Here is a 17,405-nt window from a genome sequence, read left to right on the forward strand (position 1 = left end):
CACAGCAAGTGATTTCTGAAAAATGGGATTCTCTCTTAGTACGAGTACCAGCTGATTTGCAGGTACACTTCAGAAGGCTGACAGTTGTATCCACACAAAGATGGGAAACTGAACTAGAGAAGCAAAGGCTCTATTTTAAGTTTGCTTTGAACTCCAGAAAATAGTTTTAGCTGCCTGTAGCAGTACAGACGAAGCGTGGATCTACAAGTCTGGATTTCAAAGGTCTAATCAACAATTTACTTTATGGCCCTGAACAAGCCTAACAGTGATCTCCATCTATAAAGCAGAGATTTGGTTACGTGACTTTAAGGTCTATTACGGACAGGCTTTTAAGTATTGCAGCGAGTGCACTATGCAAACTTGTAACTGTGAGGTCACTAATCACATTGAAAACGTGCAGGAATTTCAGAGTCTCAAAATCCATTTGAATCAAAAATTCACATGCAGCTAGGATGTCTGGACACAGCTGCTACTTTGGTGGGTCACCAAGAAATAGTGAAGAGAAAGCTCTTTGTTTGTGGACCTCATCCACAAAAAACACCACAAAAAAACAAAAAAACAAACACAAAAGAACGAACACAGAAGTAAGAAAGTAAGATTAAACTAGCAGAACATTATTTTATGTTAAATACAGCTCAATTCATCTCCTGTTTTCACTGCTGTGGTTCTGCAAGAAAGTTATTCCTGTAATTTCATGTTAGAAACTACATTTGTACAAAGTTTTCGACAAGCATTTAGCTAAAAGGTAATACAGTTCAACTATAACTCACACTTGACAAGCAATGAAGCAGAGGCACGGAGAGGTTAATGGCTCAATCAGACTGTGACTTGGATGAGGTCACACAACAAATCAGTGGCAAAGTCACGACTGTAACTCAGGACTCCTGAGTTTGCTCTTAAGCAGGCTTGTTAAAACTAACATGACTGATATATTCTGAAAGACACGATTCCTTAAAAAAAAAAAAAAGAGCAAAACGAAGCACGTGAAGTGGAGAAAAAAATGAAATCTAGGGATGGACAGAATAAAAATGAGAACCTTTCATCCCTCTATCGTGTGTCTAGACTAGTTTTATACTCATTACCATGTAACAATTCAATAGAGGTCTAAATTAAATTTTTAAGAGGTTAAGAACATTTTCCCCTGAATCTTTAAACTAAAGCTGAGTGATTAGTGCATTAAATCAGAAAAATGAAAAATCTTAATGTAATGGGTTCTGTGGGCTGCTATAGCCATTAAAGATGGTGGTTTGCAGGTAATGTTGTATTTATGTACAATGTGACATTTATGACTAGCTAGAAGTTTATAAAAACATGCACATATAGCATAAAGATTAAAATAATTTTTTAAATATTGAAACTATCTACAGCAAGCATAAAAATAGCACTTATCAACTTCACTATTAATCTGTCACCTACCCTCTGATAAACACCAAATAATGACATAAGGAAACACTTTTACTTATTAAATAAAACTACCTTTGATGAGCTGGGCCTATGTTATGAGGACATATTCTGCTTTTAGAACTAGCTTATTTATTAGCCAAAGAAAGAAGCGTGGCGGGGGGGGAGTGGGAACAAGAGAAAAAGACTGTTTCTAGATGTTATGCCCTGGGATTTCCAAATTTAAATACATGAAGATCGGTATCTGGTGGGATTTCCTATGGAGTTTTCACAGTTGCCTGGGAATGCAAGCCTCACTAAGCTTCGCTTCCAAATAAATCACAAAATGGCCAGACATAGTTAATGTAAGCATATAAATGCTTGCCAAAGTACTGTATTCTAAAAAAGCCTAGGTCAACTGTGAAAGTGGAAATGAGACACCTTTCCTAACTCAAATAAGTGACTATTATTCATTATTTAAGCAGAAGGAAGAGGGAAGTCCTCTGCAGAAGCAACCAGCAGAGCCACCTTAAAGACAAGTTCTGAACAAGCTGTATTAGAAACCCACTGATATACAGCAGTCCCTATATTTTCAAAATACTTTTCACTCTTGTCCTTGCCAGTACTGCTCCCTGCAGCATTTTACAGTGAGTGGATTTATCCTGAACACAATTTCTCTGAAAAAGGGAGGCAATAAATTCATTCTTTAGACTAAACGAAGGCATAAGGCATTAAATGACTTGCCCAAGGTCAGAGTGTTTAAGTCAGGCCATGCTTCAGCCACAAGACTGTCCCTTTCTTTCCCTTTTGTTAATCAGTTGCTAGTATCACTTACTTTTGACGTAAACAGTACTTCCACTTGGCAAGACGACTACATTGGAGGCTGGACTGGCAGGTCTGGGGGACTTCACTGTCGCTACACTGCCACTTGGAACAGGGGCAGATGTTGGGGTTGAAGTGGTACTTGTGTAGGAATAGCAAACCACCACTGAAGAGGAGAAAAGACACCTTCCATATAACTGAAGTGCAGAATCCCATTATTCTATCACTATTTTAACAATTGGATTGGAAGTCAAAGACTTATTGGGTCATTATCCACATCTTTGCCTCTGCAATCCTGTCACTGTTGAATACTCCCCAGCTTGTCCTAAGCATGGCCATGGAATTAATGGCCTCGAAAGACAACACAGAAGTCTAACCTCCCCTCCTCCCATCCCCAGAAATCTGTGCTGCTGAATCTACATTTTTTTATTTGTATTAATCTAATGTTTTATTTTACAATTTGTTATTTTTCCCTTTAGCATTCATTCAGTATTTCTATTGTTTTGCTTTTCTGTAAATGACCATATCTAGACTGGTAACTGACAGAAAATAGCTACTGCCTCTCCTCAACAGTGAGTGAGCTGAAGAAACCAAAATATACCTTCAGTAATGAACAACTGATTTTGCTAATCAGCTTTTTTGAACTGTTGCTTATAAGTAGTAGCACAACGATCCAGTATTTCTCACAAAACCAGAATAAAACAGCCTGTTTCAAGAAGTGTTACACATTCTCCAGTTATATGAAGCATAATTCGAGCCTATTCAAACAAGCTAGATGGAATGCACACTAGCATTATTTAAAAGGCATAGAGAAAGCAGAAAGCAATCCTTTAAATTGTTAACTTGGTATTTTTATTCTGAAGTAAAAAAAAAAAAAAAAATCAACAAAACCAAAACAACAAAAAAGAAAAAGAAAGTAAACCAACAAAATTTTCTTTACTTTCACCAAAACCTACTTACATTCTTAAGATATTCTGAAATATCTTTCATCACTCACAGAACTTTACAAAATCTTAAGCTATCAGTACAAGTTTTTATAGTTTACAGAGTTTAACAAGTTAACCAGTGAATTTCCCCCTCATTTCCTGGCAATTTGTTTTTTTCTTTTTATTTCAGTTGCTAGTGTGCTCACTAACACAAAGCTGTCAGATCTGTGCTGCAGATGCTACAAGAGCATCTTTTAAAAAAATTTTTTTATATATTTCTATAAATATTGTTCAATAAGAAAGATTCACAACTTTTTTAAAATATCTAACGCTTAAAATCTAAGATAACCATTTATACTGTGACATTATTTTTATATTCCCACAGACTGCAGTAAAATTCCAGCTTTCTCTCACCTTCTTTGTTTCCAGTTTCTGCAGGAACTGGAAGAGATGCGTTGTGCTGAACAGCTGCATTGGCAACAGCATTAGCCGTAACAGTAAAAGCTGTTTGTGGAACAAGCCGTGGCATCAGCGGCACCAGTCGACGACCTTCTATAGACCATTCGGAAGAGCTATTTGGTCCAGACATACTAAACAGAAATGCACATTCTGTGAGTATTCTGCCGAGTTTCCAAAATACTCAGTACACTTATTTAAGTGCCTTTTTTTCCAACAGTTGAAGTCTAAAAGGAAGTTTCTAAAGACATACTAGAGCAATAATCTTCAACTTCCTTCATTTTATGAAAGCCCTTACATTTTTCCCACCTGACGTAGAAATCCTCCCATAGAAAATTTAAGAATTGCTGCTTCTTTTACTGTTTTGTTTTACAGAGCCCTTAAAGGGCCAGATGTGTGTGGATGTCACACTCAAAACCCCCATATTAGTTTAGCTACTGTTCAGGTAGAGTTGGTATACTCTACTTCTGGATGACAAGAATACCTAGACATACAACAGATTTCATAAAAGACTACTGAAATGGATTACGTTACAGGGAAAAACCCTCAGCTTCTAATGCAAATCTTGTTTTACCTGAACAGGAGAGTTTCTCAGACTTATTAAAGTAGTCCCAAACAAGGTAACAGAACATGAAATGATTTAAATATACCCTGAGCATCTTCCTTAACAGAAACCAGCCTGCTTGCTCTGGTTTTCTCTTAAGGACTTACACAAAAACTATAATGCTTCCAAAAAATGCTGTTCTTATCTAGATGGAGAAGTGATTCTGTTTATGACTGTTTTACATGAGTCATTTGTCAAATCAGCAAAACCAAAATGGCAAATTATTTTTCAATGCTGTTATGCTCTTAAGCAAATCAACCCATTTAATGTATTAATATATTCTGAAAAACAACTTCTCACATGAACTATTGCAAGCAAGTTGCAGCAAAAGCTACCACAAATTAGTTTGTAAAATGCAGAGGATCTGCTCTGTTGTTAAATCCTGATACGCTTCAGCATTCTTCATACATATTCATATAGTACAAGCCGAGCTACATCAGCTGAGGTAAAAATACATTTTTAAAATCAAAAATAAGACTACAAATGTTGCATATAGCAAAGCTAGCAAAGTCGGCTTTCCTAATGAGTTAGAGAATTATTTAAGTCCAAACTGTATTACCATGACTTACAAAGAATTACGACAGGAAAAATAAAGAGATGCAGCACTTCACAATTGCATCTTGTCTGGATTATAATATCTCATCCATTCGAAGTTCAACACCTCAGGACAAACTTTATGCTTGTTCTGTAAAATGCTAAAAAGCAGAACTACTACTTAAAAAGGAGACTCGATTCAAGAAAAGAATCCTGATTTGACAATTAAATGCTTATTTTTCATTATTATTTCCCCTTCCTTTAAAGGAGTGTAAGAAAATTGGTGGGTTTTGTTTAATAAATAGCGTATTTCTAACTCTTTAAACTTGAACACTAAAACACTAAAACGTTAAATGTCCTTCTGCAGCACTAAAACAGTATGCTAATTTTGTCAAGTCTTGGATCAGACAACTGCTCACTCCAAGTGGCCTGCTATTTGTATGATTTCCTTTTTTCCTCCCCGTAACACCTAAGCTATAGTAGTCAAACTTAAAATCGGTGGTTGTAACATAGAAAAAGAAAAAAACACAGACACTTACAAGCCAGCTCTGTTTAAAGAGAGTTCTTAATAGTAAGACTGTTAAGTAACTATCAAAGATACATAAGCACTTGCCCTCTTGCTCCTCTCCACCTCTCAAAATCATGTGGAGCTTGCGAAAGCAACCGCAAGGAGGAACCAGCCCAGTTGATGCCAGCACAGCAGCCGCATCAAGCAGAGAACAGTGGACACTGATGTCATCAGTCAGCTTGCTGCAGCTTTTTTACTCTGACCATTTTTTCCCCTCTGTGCTGATACACTGTTTTCCACTAATCTCTGCCACCTCTTTCCCTCCCTTTGTCTTTCTATGTAGTTAAGTCCCTCTTAATATAACCTTTTCAAACGGATTTAAATAAAATCAAAGGTAAAACAGAAAATAATAAAGCTAACATGTTCATCCTGCTCATGGATTTCTCTATTTTCTCTACTCTCTAGTCTACCTATAGAAAGCTCTTCATGACAAAGGACTGTTTCTTATGTTGTACTGGGACACCTCCAGATGCAAAATGCAATGGTACAAAGTAACTGTTTCTAGCTCCCTGATGTAACTGTTTCTAGCTCCCTGATGTAAATCTGATACCATAATTTCTTCATCCATACACTGTTTTAACTACTGTTCTTTAAACCACCATCAATCTTCAAAGTTCTATCAGTTAAGGCATAATGGATTTTCCAAAAGGTACCTTTGGAAATCATGTAGAAAATGACCTGTAACTTACTTGTGTGCAATAGTCGTTAGTCGTTCATCATTTACTGCTCTTCGAACTTCAGCACGATGTCGCTCCGTTGAAATACTATTAAAAAAAACAGCAATACATTTTAGTCAGAGGGAGACATGAACATTTATCTAAAACTTCTAGCTAAAATTAAACATGAATAATCTACTCAAGAGACGAAAGGGAACAGGCATTTACATTTAAGAGACTGTCACTTAACTTTTGCTATCACAGTGAGAAAGAATGAATGTATTATTGTTCAAAATATTACTGAAGAATAAAAAGAACACTACTGTTCGCAGGGTACCCCTGCAAAACAGCTAGAATCCAACCTCCTAATGAGAGCAATAAATTTAAAGCATATGGCAGAAAAAATTGCACAGAACATGGAGCGCTTTCTTGATGTAACTTGGGCCCAAACCCCTTGAAGTCCCACCCTGACGAAACTCCAGGCTAGCACACACTCATGAGGTAGCTGTAATCCTTTTAACACTCAGTACCTCACAAAACACCAACAAAACAGTAAAGCTTCAACCACAGAAGCACAGTTGTTTTCCTTACTAAAATCTCCAAGCAGAATAGGAATTAAAACTCCGCAAGATGAAGAATCACTTCTCTGAATTAAAATTTGCTTTGTGATACTACTGATAGAAAAAGTATGCAATACTTTAAAAGAAAACAGGTCATTGGTTCTTATTTTAAAAATGCCAGGGTTACCTAAGCACTTTAGAGAGTTCTCCAAGAAGATCCTTCTTCTCTTTCGTAAGGTCTCCCTGTGCACGTAAGGCACTGATGACACCTGCGTATGCCTCCAGTTCTGAAGAATTAGAGCAAATAGTATTTCTATTTAATGCTCACAGCAAAGGGAAGAAAAGAAAGTTATTTTCAGTATTACTGACAGTATTCTATTAATTTTCAAAATCATTAAGAGGAACATGTCTTTCAATTATTTAGTGCTTTTCAAGAGAGATTGATGATTTAAAACTCTCTCAGTCAATTACTCTGCAGCGTACAGCTTTTCTATGAAACAACTGTATAATCACAGAGGATTATCTAGTTTATAAACCCAACCGAATATTTCAAGCTCCCCCTTAGCTGACAGTTCAGCCACAAAGCTTGAAGAAACAGTCCCCAAATTTGGAGAGTAGCTCAGAATTCTCTAGAAGCAGGAGAAGAAAATCTTTAATGCGTATCACTATTAAAAGTTCCATGAAAAAACTTGGCTTGAAAAAGAAATACACTATGAAATGAGCAACTGATTTTTTTGTAATGCCTTTCCTTAATTAGCATGGAAAGTATCGGCTCAAGTTTATTAAATACAATCATCACAATCTTTTATGCCCATTTACTTGATACGTACAACTGCTTGAATCTGAAAAGAATGCAACACACTCAATTAAACCTGCTCAACACAAAAGAAAAAAATCCAGCTATTCTTAAATGTAGAGCTATCATGGAGATTAACTCACAAAAATACAACTTTGATTTAACGTAAATTTTTAATTCCAGGTGACCTATGTAAATGTCATGCCATCAGTGTTTTAAAAAATAGAATAGTGAAAGGCTACTGAAACTTCTGAATTTTGTTCTACTCAGCTGGGTGAAAATACACCTAACGCAAATAATGGAGTCTGCTAACTTGCCAAAGAATGACTTGCTATTCTAAGCTTAGCACAGTTTAAGAAAACGTTACTGAAACTCCTGCTTTAAACCAGAAACACAAATTCCTTCGACACTTACATAGGTGCCTTTCATTAGGCGCCCCCATTTCAGCAGCCAACCCAAACCAAGCCCACAACAGATCCCAGTTAACCAAAAGCAAGAATAAAAGGGGCAGGCCAAAACCTAACACCTCTGAAGTTTGCTGCAAAAGGAAGACTGATGCTATTCTGAAAAGCTTTCAGTTTAGGATTCCAAAGAGCTCATTTACAAATCAAATCAAGGAATTGTGTTGAAAAGAAGTCCTGCTCTCCTGTCCTGATTAAGCAGACAAAACACAAAGCAGAGTCACTTTGGTTAACTATGCAGCCTGCACAGGGATGCTGGGTGACCTACAGAAGCATTTACAGCTTTAGTTATAAAACATTTGCTAATTAATGCAATGGTTATTGCTAATATCAACATTTATTTAGACAACCATGTGACAATATTTAAGATACTAATTATTTTCCTCTGTTAACAACATAAAGTAATTCTCAGATACAACCGTGTAATTATTTAGCAAGGACGGATTTTTTTTTTTTTCTCCTTTCTTCATTTTTTAATAGAGATCTTCTACACTAGAGCTTCAAAAATGCACATTATGGCCTTTTGGAAGCTAGTAGAGATTACAGAACAGCTGTAACTAGCTTACTCACCCTTATGTCTATGTAGCAATCACTAACTCACTAATCGGTGCCTCTCTTTCCAACACAAAACACATCAAACAGCCAAAACAGGTTTCACAAATATCATTATCTCAAGTGTAAGGTGCTACCATCACCCCCTTATGCAGTTATAAGCCACGAATGCCAGGTATCACACACCTCAGGATGCATTCCAGCCTCACCTACACCAGTGCATTTCACTCACGATGGAGTAACCCACTATCGCTCTACAGTCAACCAAGATGTTGGGCTGAGAGCTGGAAAAGTGGGACTCTATAAAGCAGAGGAATGTTGCTGGATATGACCGTTAGACAGCTATTCGCTCCCACTGCCCGTGCTCCTTCACCCTCTAGTCTTGTAGTGTGCGCATTTAAACTGAGAGCTTCTCTACCGGAGGAGAGACACGGCTGCTACAGGCGCTGATCCTCTGTTACGCTGGCAGGGCCCCCTTGTGGGGACACAGCTCATGCCAGCAAAAAAAAAAAAAAAAAAATTTATTTTTTTTTAATTTTTTTTTTTTCCTGTCAGCCTAGGTTATGTCATTGAAGGAGGTGTAGCTGCAGTTCTGTTTGGCTCAGCTGCACCAGCGAGGTTCTGCCAGCACACCGCCGTCAGCTGGGGTGGAAGTTTTTTTTCCACGTTCCTAGCCAGCAGAGCTACGTTAACAAAATTTAGTAGCACAGATCCGGTCCAAATCTTTTGGCATCCTGCACTTTCTCCTAGTTTTCATACTTCTTGAGCCTCACTTAAGACCTAGGGCTGTCACCTTAAAGGATGTACAGCTTAGTTGCAGTGTTGTGTGCAACATCTGTGTCACTGTTTCAACAGAACGCAAATCCGATTCCCAAGGAATGAAATAAAAAGGGCAAAGCGAGAAAAAACAAATTCTCAACTCTCAGCAAATAAAGTGGATGGCTTCATAATGTATGAGAACCTTGGCACAGTTAAGAAGTACAGCACATCATCGTTTAACATTCAAGTAAAATGAGAACAAGAAAAGCTGTAACTTGACGGTCACAGGAAGTTATAGGGAGTCTCAACTTTCCTCCTGACATCATCTCCTAGATTATGCTCCTCAGAAGAAAGTATGAAAAGAAATCTAAGGGGTTTTTTCTTCCCTTCTAGTATTATGCATCATTCAACTGGCCAAAAAATCTTAATAAAAAGAAATTCAGCTCTAAGAACTCAAAAACGACTGCGCAAGATCCGATCAATGGCCTAACAAAGGATTCTCTCTCCTGCAGTAGCCAAAACTGGATGCGTGAGGGAACAGCAAGTACTTTTTACCTTCCAAAATACAAAAGTATGTCTCCTTGTACATGTATATTTACAAGGACAGAGCACAAAACAATCTCCAATATGTATCTATTGGGCAGGGGTCTCAGATATTGAACTGCATTTGAAGCAATGCAAAATCCTGTTGTTAAGCGAGAACATTGTTTTCACATTTCCCTGATAATCTGTGTAACTGCAAACCACAACCCATCATAATATTTTCTTGTTTCAAGTCTTTACAATAGTACCTTTACTACTTGAACTCCATCCCACAGCACCAGTTAAACCAGGGTTCCATTTTTTTTTTTTGGTACAAAAAGGTGTCTAATACAGAACTGAGAAACAAATGAAGACCCTCCTCTCACAGAGTATTCTGTTGCATGTTAATAGCCGTAAAAAGAACAGCAATGCAACACTGCAACATCGAGGCAGAGATGGACTAGGACATCCATGAGAGATTCGACCAAACCGAAACAATTCTGCTCTATTCATTTTGCTCAGGCAGAGAGCATCTGCCAAACATCATTTTAAGCCAGGGCTGTCAAACCAATGACACATGCAAAATGCAGGAAATGACTTGGAAGTTGCCTGTAGACATATTAAAGTATTTCATGGAAGCAGCAGGCAGGCAAATCTTAAAAGGGCAAACATACAGACCCACAAATTGTATCTTACTGTACCCAGTTTGCGAAGGATCCTCTTGCATTCATCTCTGCTGAGATCCAGAAGAGTTGGCCACACCACAGGCATCTTTCCCTTGTATTTGTGCTCCCACAGAGCTCAGCCTCGCTGAAACAGGAATATAAATGCAGTAAGTGCAAGTCCATCATTTATCGATTTCCCAAGCCGATAGATATAAACTCTCCTCAGCCTGCTCACAACTCCACCGACACATCCCTCCCATCCCTGCTCCAACCTTTGTAATGGCATGCCTGCCATGCAGGAATTCAGCAGTTTCGCATGGGCACGGACCTCCTACACTCTCTTGCTCAGATTCATCACCGAAGCCTTTTTACCGAGTTTCCTATCTCCTTCTCAAGCCTTTTTTTATGCTGAAACGCTCTCCGAATTGATGTTCAAGTCTCCTCCCTCTCTTTATGCACAGAGCACCTATTATAAGAACTCCTCCAGCTAACCGCACGCTCCCCCTTCCCCCCGGGGAATGCATTTAGCACTAGCCTATTATATGACAGAACGGCAAAAACACCGTGAAAATTGGCTTTCCACGTACCAACACCAGCCCCCAAAAAAACCCAAACACGGGAACACCCCCTCGCCCGATCGCATCGCGGCGAGATTCCGGGGGTGGCGGGGAAGGAGGGCGCATCTCCCCGTTGCAACGAGGATAATAAAGGAAAAAGAGGAGCCGGAGGCGAGCGGGGCGAGCCGGCTTGGGCCAGCCCGCGGCCGCGGCGCGCTCCCCAGGCAGGGAACGGTGGAGGGGGGGTGGGCACCGGGAACAAAAGCCCCGGCGCCGTCGCACCTTCCAGCGTGGGGCTGGAGGGAGGATCTCCTACAAGGGCGCCCGGAGGCAGCCACCACCCGGGGACTCCCCGCCCGCCCTTCTCGGGGCCTCCACGGCCGTCGGCGCGGGGGACCGGCGGGAGGCAGCGCCGCTGGGTCCCCGCCGGGCTCGGGGGCGGCCCCGCCGACAGGAGGGAGGGAGGGAAGGAGCGGGCGGCGGCCGCTGCTTCCCCGCGCTGGGCGGAGGGGCAACGCAGGCGGCCTGCAGGTGGGGGACGGGGCGCTGCCCGCGGGCCCGGGCCCGTGAGGGGCCGGCGGGTCCCCGCCGTCCGGGGAAGGGGAGCTGCCCCTCTCGCCGAAGGGTAGCGCCCCGGGCAAAGCGGGGAGACGCGGCGGCGCTGCCGGGGAGCGGGACCCACCTGCCCGGCCGTGCCTGGCACATCGAAAGGCTCCTCGGCGGCAGAGCCCCTCCTCCCCCCCCGGTGCCGCTCTCGGGTTTGTTTAGTGGCGGCGGCGGCGGCAGCAGCGCTTCCCCGGGCCAAGATGGCGGCGGGACACACTGCCCATGCGCGAGCGCCGCGGAGTACGCCGGGAGTTGTAGTCCCCGCACCCCTCAGCCACCACCCTCTGCGAGTGGGGAGATGGAAGAAGCGGGTGCCAAGATGGCGCGGGGGCAGCGTCGCGCATGTGCGGCGGCGCGGAGCACGCCGGGAGCTGTAGTTCTCTTGGCGTTTGTCGACGCGGTGGGACGCGGCGCCGGCCGTCCCGCCATGGCCCGGCGGCCGGGTACGGGCAGCGAGAGGGGCCAAAAGTCCCGCGCGCGTTGCTGCGCCGCCGCTGCGTGAAACCGCTCAAGAGTGGCGTAGTTTAAGCGCATCCCCCCCGTACCCCTAAACTTTAGGCATTAACGGCTGACGGCTGCTTCTGCAAAGAAATCTGGCAGGGTTGACATCAGCCGTGACGTCATTTGGCCGTCTCCAGCTTTCTGACTGAAAACCGGCACAGGTTACGCGCAGTGCCGTGTAGGGTTGTAGTCAACCACGCTCTGTGCAAACAATAAGGTCATAAAATCCACGCCCTAAAGCCACGCTCGCAACCGCTTCGAGGTGTTTTTGCGCCTTGCTGTAATTTGTCGGCGAGCAGAGAAACCACCTACTCCCAAAAGCCACAAGTGCCGATTTCAGAGCCCTGGGCCTGGTAGCTATTTTATATATCACAGCAATTATAACTTTTTTTCTGTAGATTTCCAAGAAAAGCAGTAAGTTATATCTCTTTAAAAGTCCTCAGATCAGATGAGAAATAGAAGACATCTCCGGGATGTAGCTGAAGCTTAAAAACAACGTATTACCTGTTTGTGGCTGCGTGTTGCAGCGAGAAAGCAAAAAAAAAATCTGATCCATAAAACTGTCTGTAAGGTGATCGCTGGAAAATCGTACTAAAGCCCCTTCAGGATGAGCTTTTGGTTCTGGGTCTCCATCTCACAGGGCTTCATTTTTGCCGCAGGCACTTGTTTTCCACGCTTCATCTTGCACGCTTTCTGATTTTGCAAAGCAAACAGCCGCCCTGGGGACAGACAGTTTGATGAAGAGGAGGGAAGGGCTACTCCTTATTCTGCTCTCTCCCAGAAAATCCTATTTTATAGCTTGCTTTCACTACACCAGAAACAGCTGGACATTTGCTGAGGTGACGGCAAGGCAGATGGATGGTGTGCATTAAATCACAACACCTACTTCCAGATCTTCAACTGCTATTATTTCCACCTAACTATAAATAAAAATGTTTCTTCCCTGTGATCATTGATGAACATTTTCTCACTTGCAGTTTCCTATTGTTCTTCACAGTGGTATAAATCTCAAGTACTTGAAAACAATTATGCTGAACAGTACAGGAGAGCTAGTACAATTTTCCTTCTTTTTTTAATGCTTTCCTAAACAAAAACCAGCTGAAGGCAAGTAGCATCATCTCTGCATAGTACTACCTAATAAAAATAAATGCCCTAAGCTTCGCACAAAACTGAGGAAGATGCAGACCGGGTTTGTGCCAGAAGTTGAAGTTTTCCTTTGCAGGTCAGAGACTCCATTGCAAACTGATCTGGAAATGTGTCTTTTAGTTTGATTACTCTGGTCAATAGGAACAGGCAGGACAGCCTCGTCACTTACCAGAATAAAATAACTTCTTTGAGGTTTATTCATCAGTCATAACTGTGATGGTCTAGCAGAGTATCGTTTTTATTGCATCTGAGGTGTTTAACAGAATAAATCATTTGATGAGCAAGAAACTACCGAAACCTTTTTTTAAACAAAATTTATCTACTGAGGCGTAAATTTTAGCTGAATATTTGCTTCGAGTTTGTGTGTTTATTAACGTACTCTGTTCTCATACACGCTCTCCAGTGAAGTCTCTGCTAACAACGCAGCTCAGAGAGAGCACAAATACATTTTCTCAGCCCTGCTCAGCAGCTATATTCATTAAACCGCATGAGATCAATTTGGTATTTTTTTTAGATCTATTTTTTTCAAATGTGGATGAAACTGGCCGATGGGATCAAAAGTTATTATGGGGATCAAAGGTTATTATGGGCAAGGTAGACAGATGAGTATTGACACTCACGTACGTACATATGTATGTACTCAACAAAATGGTATACGCTTCATTTCCTTCGGCACACAGAAGAGAGATGTAAAAAATGAGCCAGTTATGTATGAAGTGTCTGAAGCTGCAATTGCTGCATTTGTACAGATGTTGTGAGATGACTGTAGAATGATGATTGGTGGCTTGGACGGGTGTACTTTTTGCTGGGTAAAAAACTGGCTGGATGGCCAGACCCAAAGCATGGTGGACAATGGAGTTAAATCCAGCTGGCGGCCGGTCACGAGTGGTGTTCCCCAGGGCTCAGTATTGGGGCCAGTTCCATTTAACATCTTTATCAGTGCTCTGGACGAGGGGATCAAATGGGATGGATTCACCAAGGTTGTCCCTGCAGAGAAGCAGAGATAAGTGCCAGCAGATGCCCCAGAGCTATCCCTGAGGCCAACAGACTCTGGTCAGGAGCATCTTCCTGAGTCAAGAAGGCCTAACCAGTCCCAGGAGCAGCATGGATCTTCCCATTTTACTAAATGAAGCTTATCTGGACTCAGGATGACTGCATGTAGCCAGCTTGGATCTTCTAGCCTAATCCAGGGAGGTCACCCGAAGGAGACTTGACAGCATTTCCTTATGTCTGATGAACAAATGTCAGGAGTGTTCCAGTTATAAACTAAAAAAATTAAAATAAAGACAATATGATTTAGGCTTACTCCATTAATACAGAAAAATGGTGAAATGTCCCACAGGGTAATTTTTTCAGTAAATTCATATAAAAGAAATGGATTCATTGTGAGTAAAGGAAGAAAATGCAGAATGTGAAAATGCCAGCGTTTTTTCCAGCCTTAGTTGCCTTCCGGATGTTAATCACTTTCTTAGTTCTGATTACCTACATCCTTGGTCCCTGAATCATCAGTTAAGGAGGATTAAAGTTACAGAGCACTTTCTGACTGTTCAGAAAGCAAAACGACAGAAAAACTTGTTGACAGCAGTAACATTTCATCATTTCCTAAGGAGGCAAGGCCCAATGGTGTAAAAAAAACACAAGGTAAAACTAGTTTGTAATAATCCATTTTATTTTGTGGTTGAAGTGTTACCTGAAATAAAGACTCTCAAAACCAGAAATTAGTTTAGAGAGGAGATACTGCTTTATTCTGCACAGGGTGGAAAGCATCCACAGATCAAGCACACCACACCAAAGAACTTCCAAGTATTTATACACTCCAAACTACGTGATTACATATTTTCTATAATGATTATTGGTTAGTTGCTTATCGCTCCTATCCCTTATTGGTTAGTAACATACAGTGGGTTTGTCAACTTTCTGCACAAGCTCGAAGGGTAAGGGCCTGTTATCCAGGCAGGTGTCTTAAGCATATTTGCTTAAAACAATTTTAACAAGCTTCCATGTCCCAGGATGTTTCTCGTCTTCAAGGACGGTAGCTCCTGATTAGAAGTACCTTACTAATTATTGCTGATGGTTTGAAGAACAGGCTGACCTATCTGGTACGTCCAATTTGTCCTTGTGTTTGATGAGAAAGACTTGTATGGATAACAATACCTACTAAGTGGCCTTGGGTGTGATGAGAAGCATTGTGGGGCCTGCAATGTGCGATGAGAAATGGTTTTGCGGCCTACGATTCCCAGTAAACAATACATTCTTTCCCATGGATAACAAGCACATACAGTTTAAGCAATTTTTGAATAAGGCCTCTTGTTCCAGCAGCAAGCACATAGAGTTGGAGCAAATCTGAACAAGGCCTCTTGTTCAGGGTAACAGAGGCAAGCTAAGAACTCACGTAATTAAAACACCTTCAAGCAGTAAATCACTGAATTTTTGTAGCTTGGTCACATTAGGCTGATACCTTGCTCTAAATGTGTTAACAGCAGCTCACCATTAGCCTTCCTGTTACAGTCAGCAGAGAAGAAACTGGGACTCATTGGGACCTGCAGTAGCCTTCATCTGATGGTGACCTAGCAAGCAACCCTGCACACGTCGTATCACTTCTCCTGTGGCTCCGCTTCCCACTTTTATAAAGAGCATTTTAAAACCTATTGACAGATGGTGATATACAAAAGCCACGCATTATTATTTAAAACAGCATTGCTGCTGGGTATTTTTAAGAATTTGCTCAATCATATGCATTTAAGCAAAATTTGTTCCTCCTTCCAGTAAGGGAAAGAAATATAGTGACCATCAAGCCCTCCTACTTTATGTTCTCCACGACCTGACATCCTCAGATCCGCCATCAGCTTAAATAATACAATTCTCATCAATTACATGCACTGGTCTAATTAATTCAACTTTCTGGGCGCTAACAGAATAATCTGTGTCTCACCACACTTCCTTCTATCCCTGAAGACAATGGAAGGGGAAAGACAATGAGCTTGGAAGCATCAGTGGTGGGATGGCCCAAGGGAGGAGCAGTGATTTTCACGGGGAGGTGGTGATTTGTATGCAGCCCAGGTCACCAGGACAAAGCTGCGCTTCTCGGCGTTGCGGGGGCTCGTAGGAAACGAACACAAGAGCCTTGCTGTGGTTCTTGCCAGTTTATTAACAGCATCTCCACTTGCATCACTATAATCTGATTGATAGAGACTCCAAAATATGCTTTTTCTTCTGAGCAGCCTCTCCCAGGTAGAAGACAGGCCCATCAGCGTGGTACTACATGAGAAACACAGCTACTGAAGCTGCTGCCTTTCTGCCACGAACAGTGAATTTTCAGCTTCCAAAAGACTTATGCTGGTAATTTCAAAAGTAAAATTGGAAAATCAAAGAAAAAAAAATTATTTGTATCAGCCTGCCAAGCAATTGAGAAAAGAAGAAACCCACTACGCTTTTATACTGAGTGCAACATTGTAGGTAATTTATATCTGTAGGGAATTTAAAGATGGTTTAAAGTACCTTCTATGTCTTGCATAAGAGAGAACTAGCCTAGATTTTTACAAAAGTTAAATTATTTTTTGGTCTTTTTTTTTCTGAGTTAACTGGCCAAACCAATGGAGTTTCCACTTCTCTTATAAGGTTATTCAGTGACTCGATACGCTTTCATGACACGAGCATCTCTATTTTAATTTCATTCTATCACCCTCAGACCACTCCTAAACTCTCTCTTCCTCCTCAAACACTTTCCCAGCACATTTTTATTCCTGGCTAAGAGCAGAAGACTCAGCAACGTTTAGGTGCTGGCAGCTTGCCAGAGGAGCCTTTTATATACAACCTTGTCAGATACAGGGATTGTCACCCAGGACTATTTGTATTTAAATCCATAAAGATATTTCAACTACTTTCACGAAGATAGCTTTGTATTGCCAGTTAGTAGGGATATTTTTTCCCCCATTATAAGTAATACATATTATATTCAACATACCTATTTATTTTACAAATCATAAGAGCTTCAGTGCTGAAAATACCTAAATTCAGCAAGGCTTAAATCCATCAAAATGCCACCGTGCACTGAGTTGAGCACCTATTTAAGCACTTTGCTACGCTGAGGCAAAAACTTGATTATATAACCTCAGATAATGAAAAAACCCCTCCATTGTGTCATTCTGCAGCATATCAAAGAGCAAAATAAAGTCGGAACCCTCTGCAATCTGGGGAGGCAGATGCAAACCTCCATCCTCTTTGTAGCTGTATTGGTGAACAATGTATAAACTTGAAGAAAGCAAAAGCACTTCTTGTTACAGAAAGCGTGGGAATAGGGCAAAGTATTGAAGTTACTGCCCCACTGAGCAACT

The 17,405-nt window shown here is 41.3% G+C and overlaps 1 protein-coding gene across 18 annotated transcripts in view; it reads right to left on the reverse strand.

Moving 5' to 3' along the window:
* EMSY (EMSY transcriptional repressor, BRCA2 interacting) overlaps positions 1-11,639 on the reverse strand; it is a 52,688-nt gene extending 41,049 nt beyond the window's left edge. For 14 of the 18 annotated variants that reach the window (XM_074816463.1, XM_074816465.1, XM_074816461.1 and 11 more), the window contains exons 1-6: positions 11,501-11,639; positions 10,298-10,406; positions 6,694-6,793; positions 5,980-6,054; positions 3,543-3,718; positions 2,216-2,368 (exon numbers count right to left, since the gene is read on the reverse strand). In XM_074816463.1, the coding sequence (XP_074672564.1) occupies positions 2,216-2,368; positions 3,543-3,718; positions 5,980-6,054; positions 6,694-6,793; positions 10,298-10,367 (574 nt within the window). In that variant the 5' untranslated portion in view covers positions 10,368-10,406; positions 11,501-11,639. Of the gene's footprint in view, positions 1-2,215; positions 2,369-3,542; positions 3,719-5,979; positions 6,055-6,693; positions 6,794-10,292; positions 10,407-11,500 lie in introns of all 18 variants that reach the window. The other 4 variants (XM_074816472.1, XM_074816470.1, XM_074816464.1 and 1 more) reach the window with 2 other exon arrangements.
* Positions 11,640-17,405: the final 5,766 nt, after the last annotated feature.

The sequence above is a fragment of the Strix aluco genome, chromosome 2 (assembly GCF_031877795.1).
Source record: "Strix aluco isolate bStrAlu1 chromosome 2, bStrAlu1.hap1, whole genome shotgun sequence".
Classification (NCBI taxonomy): Eukaryota; Metazoa; Chordata; class Aves; order Strigiformes; family Strigidae; genus Strix; species Strix aluco.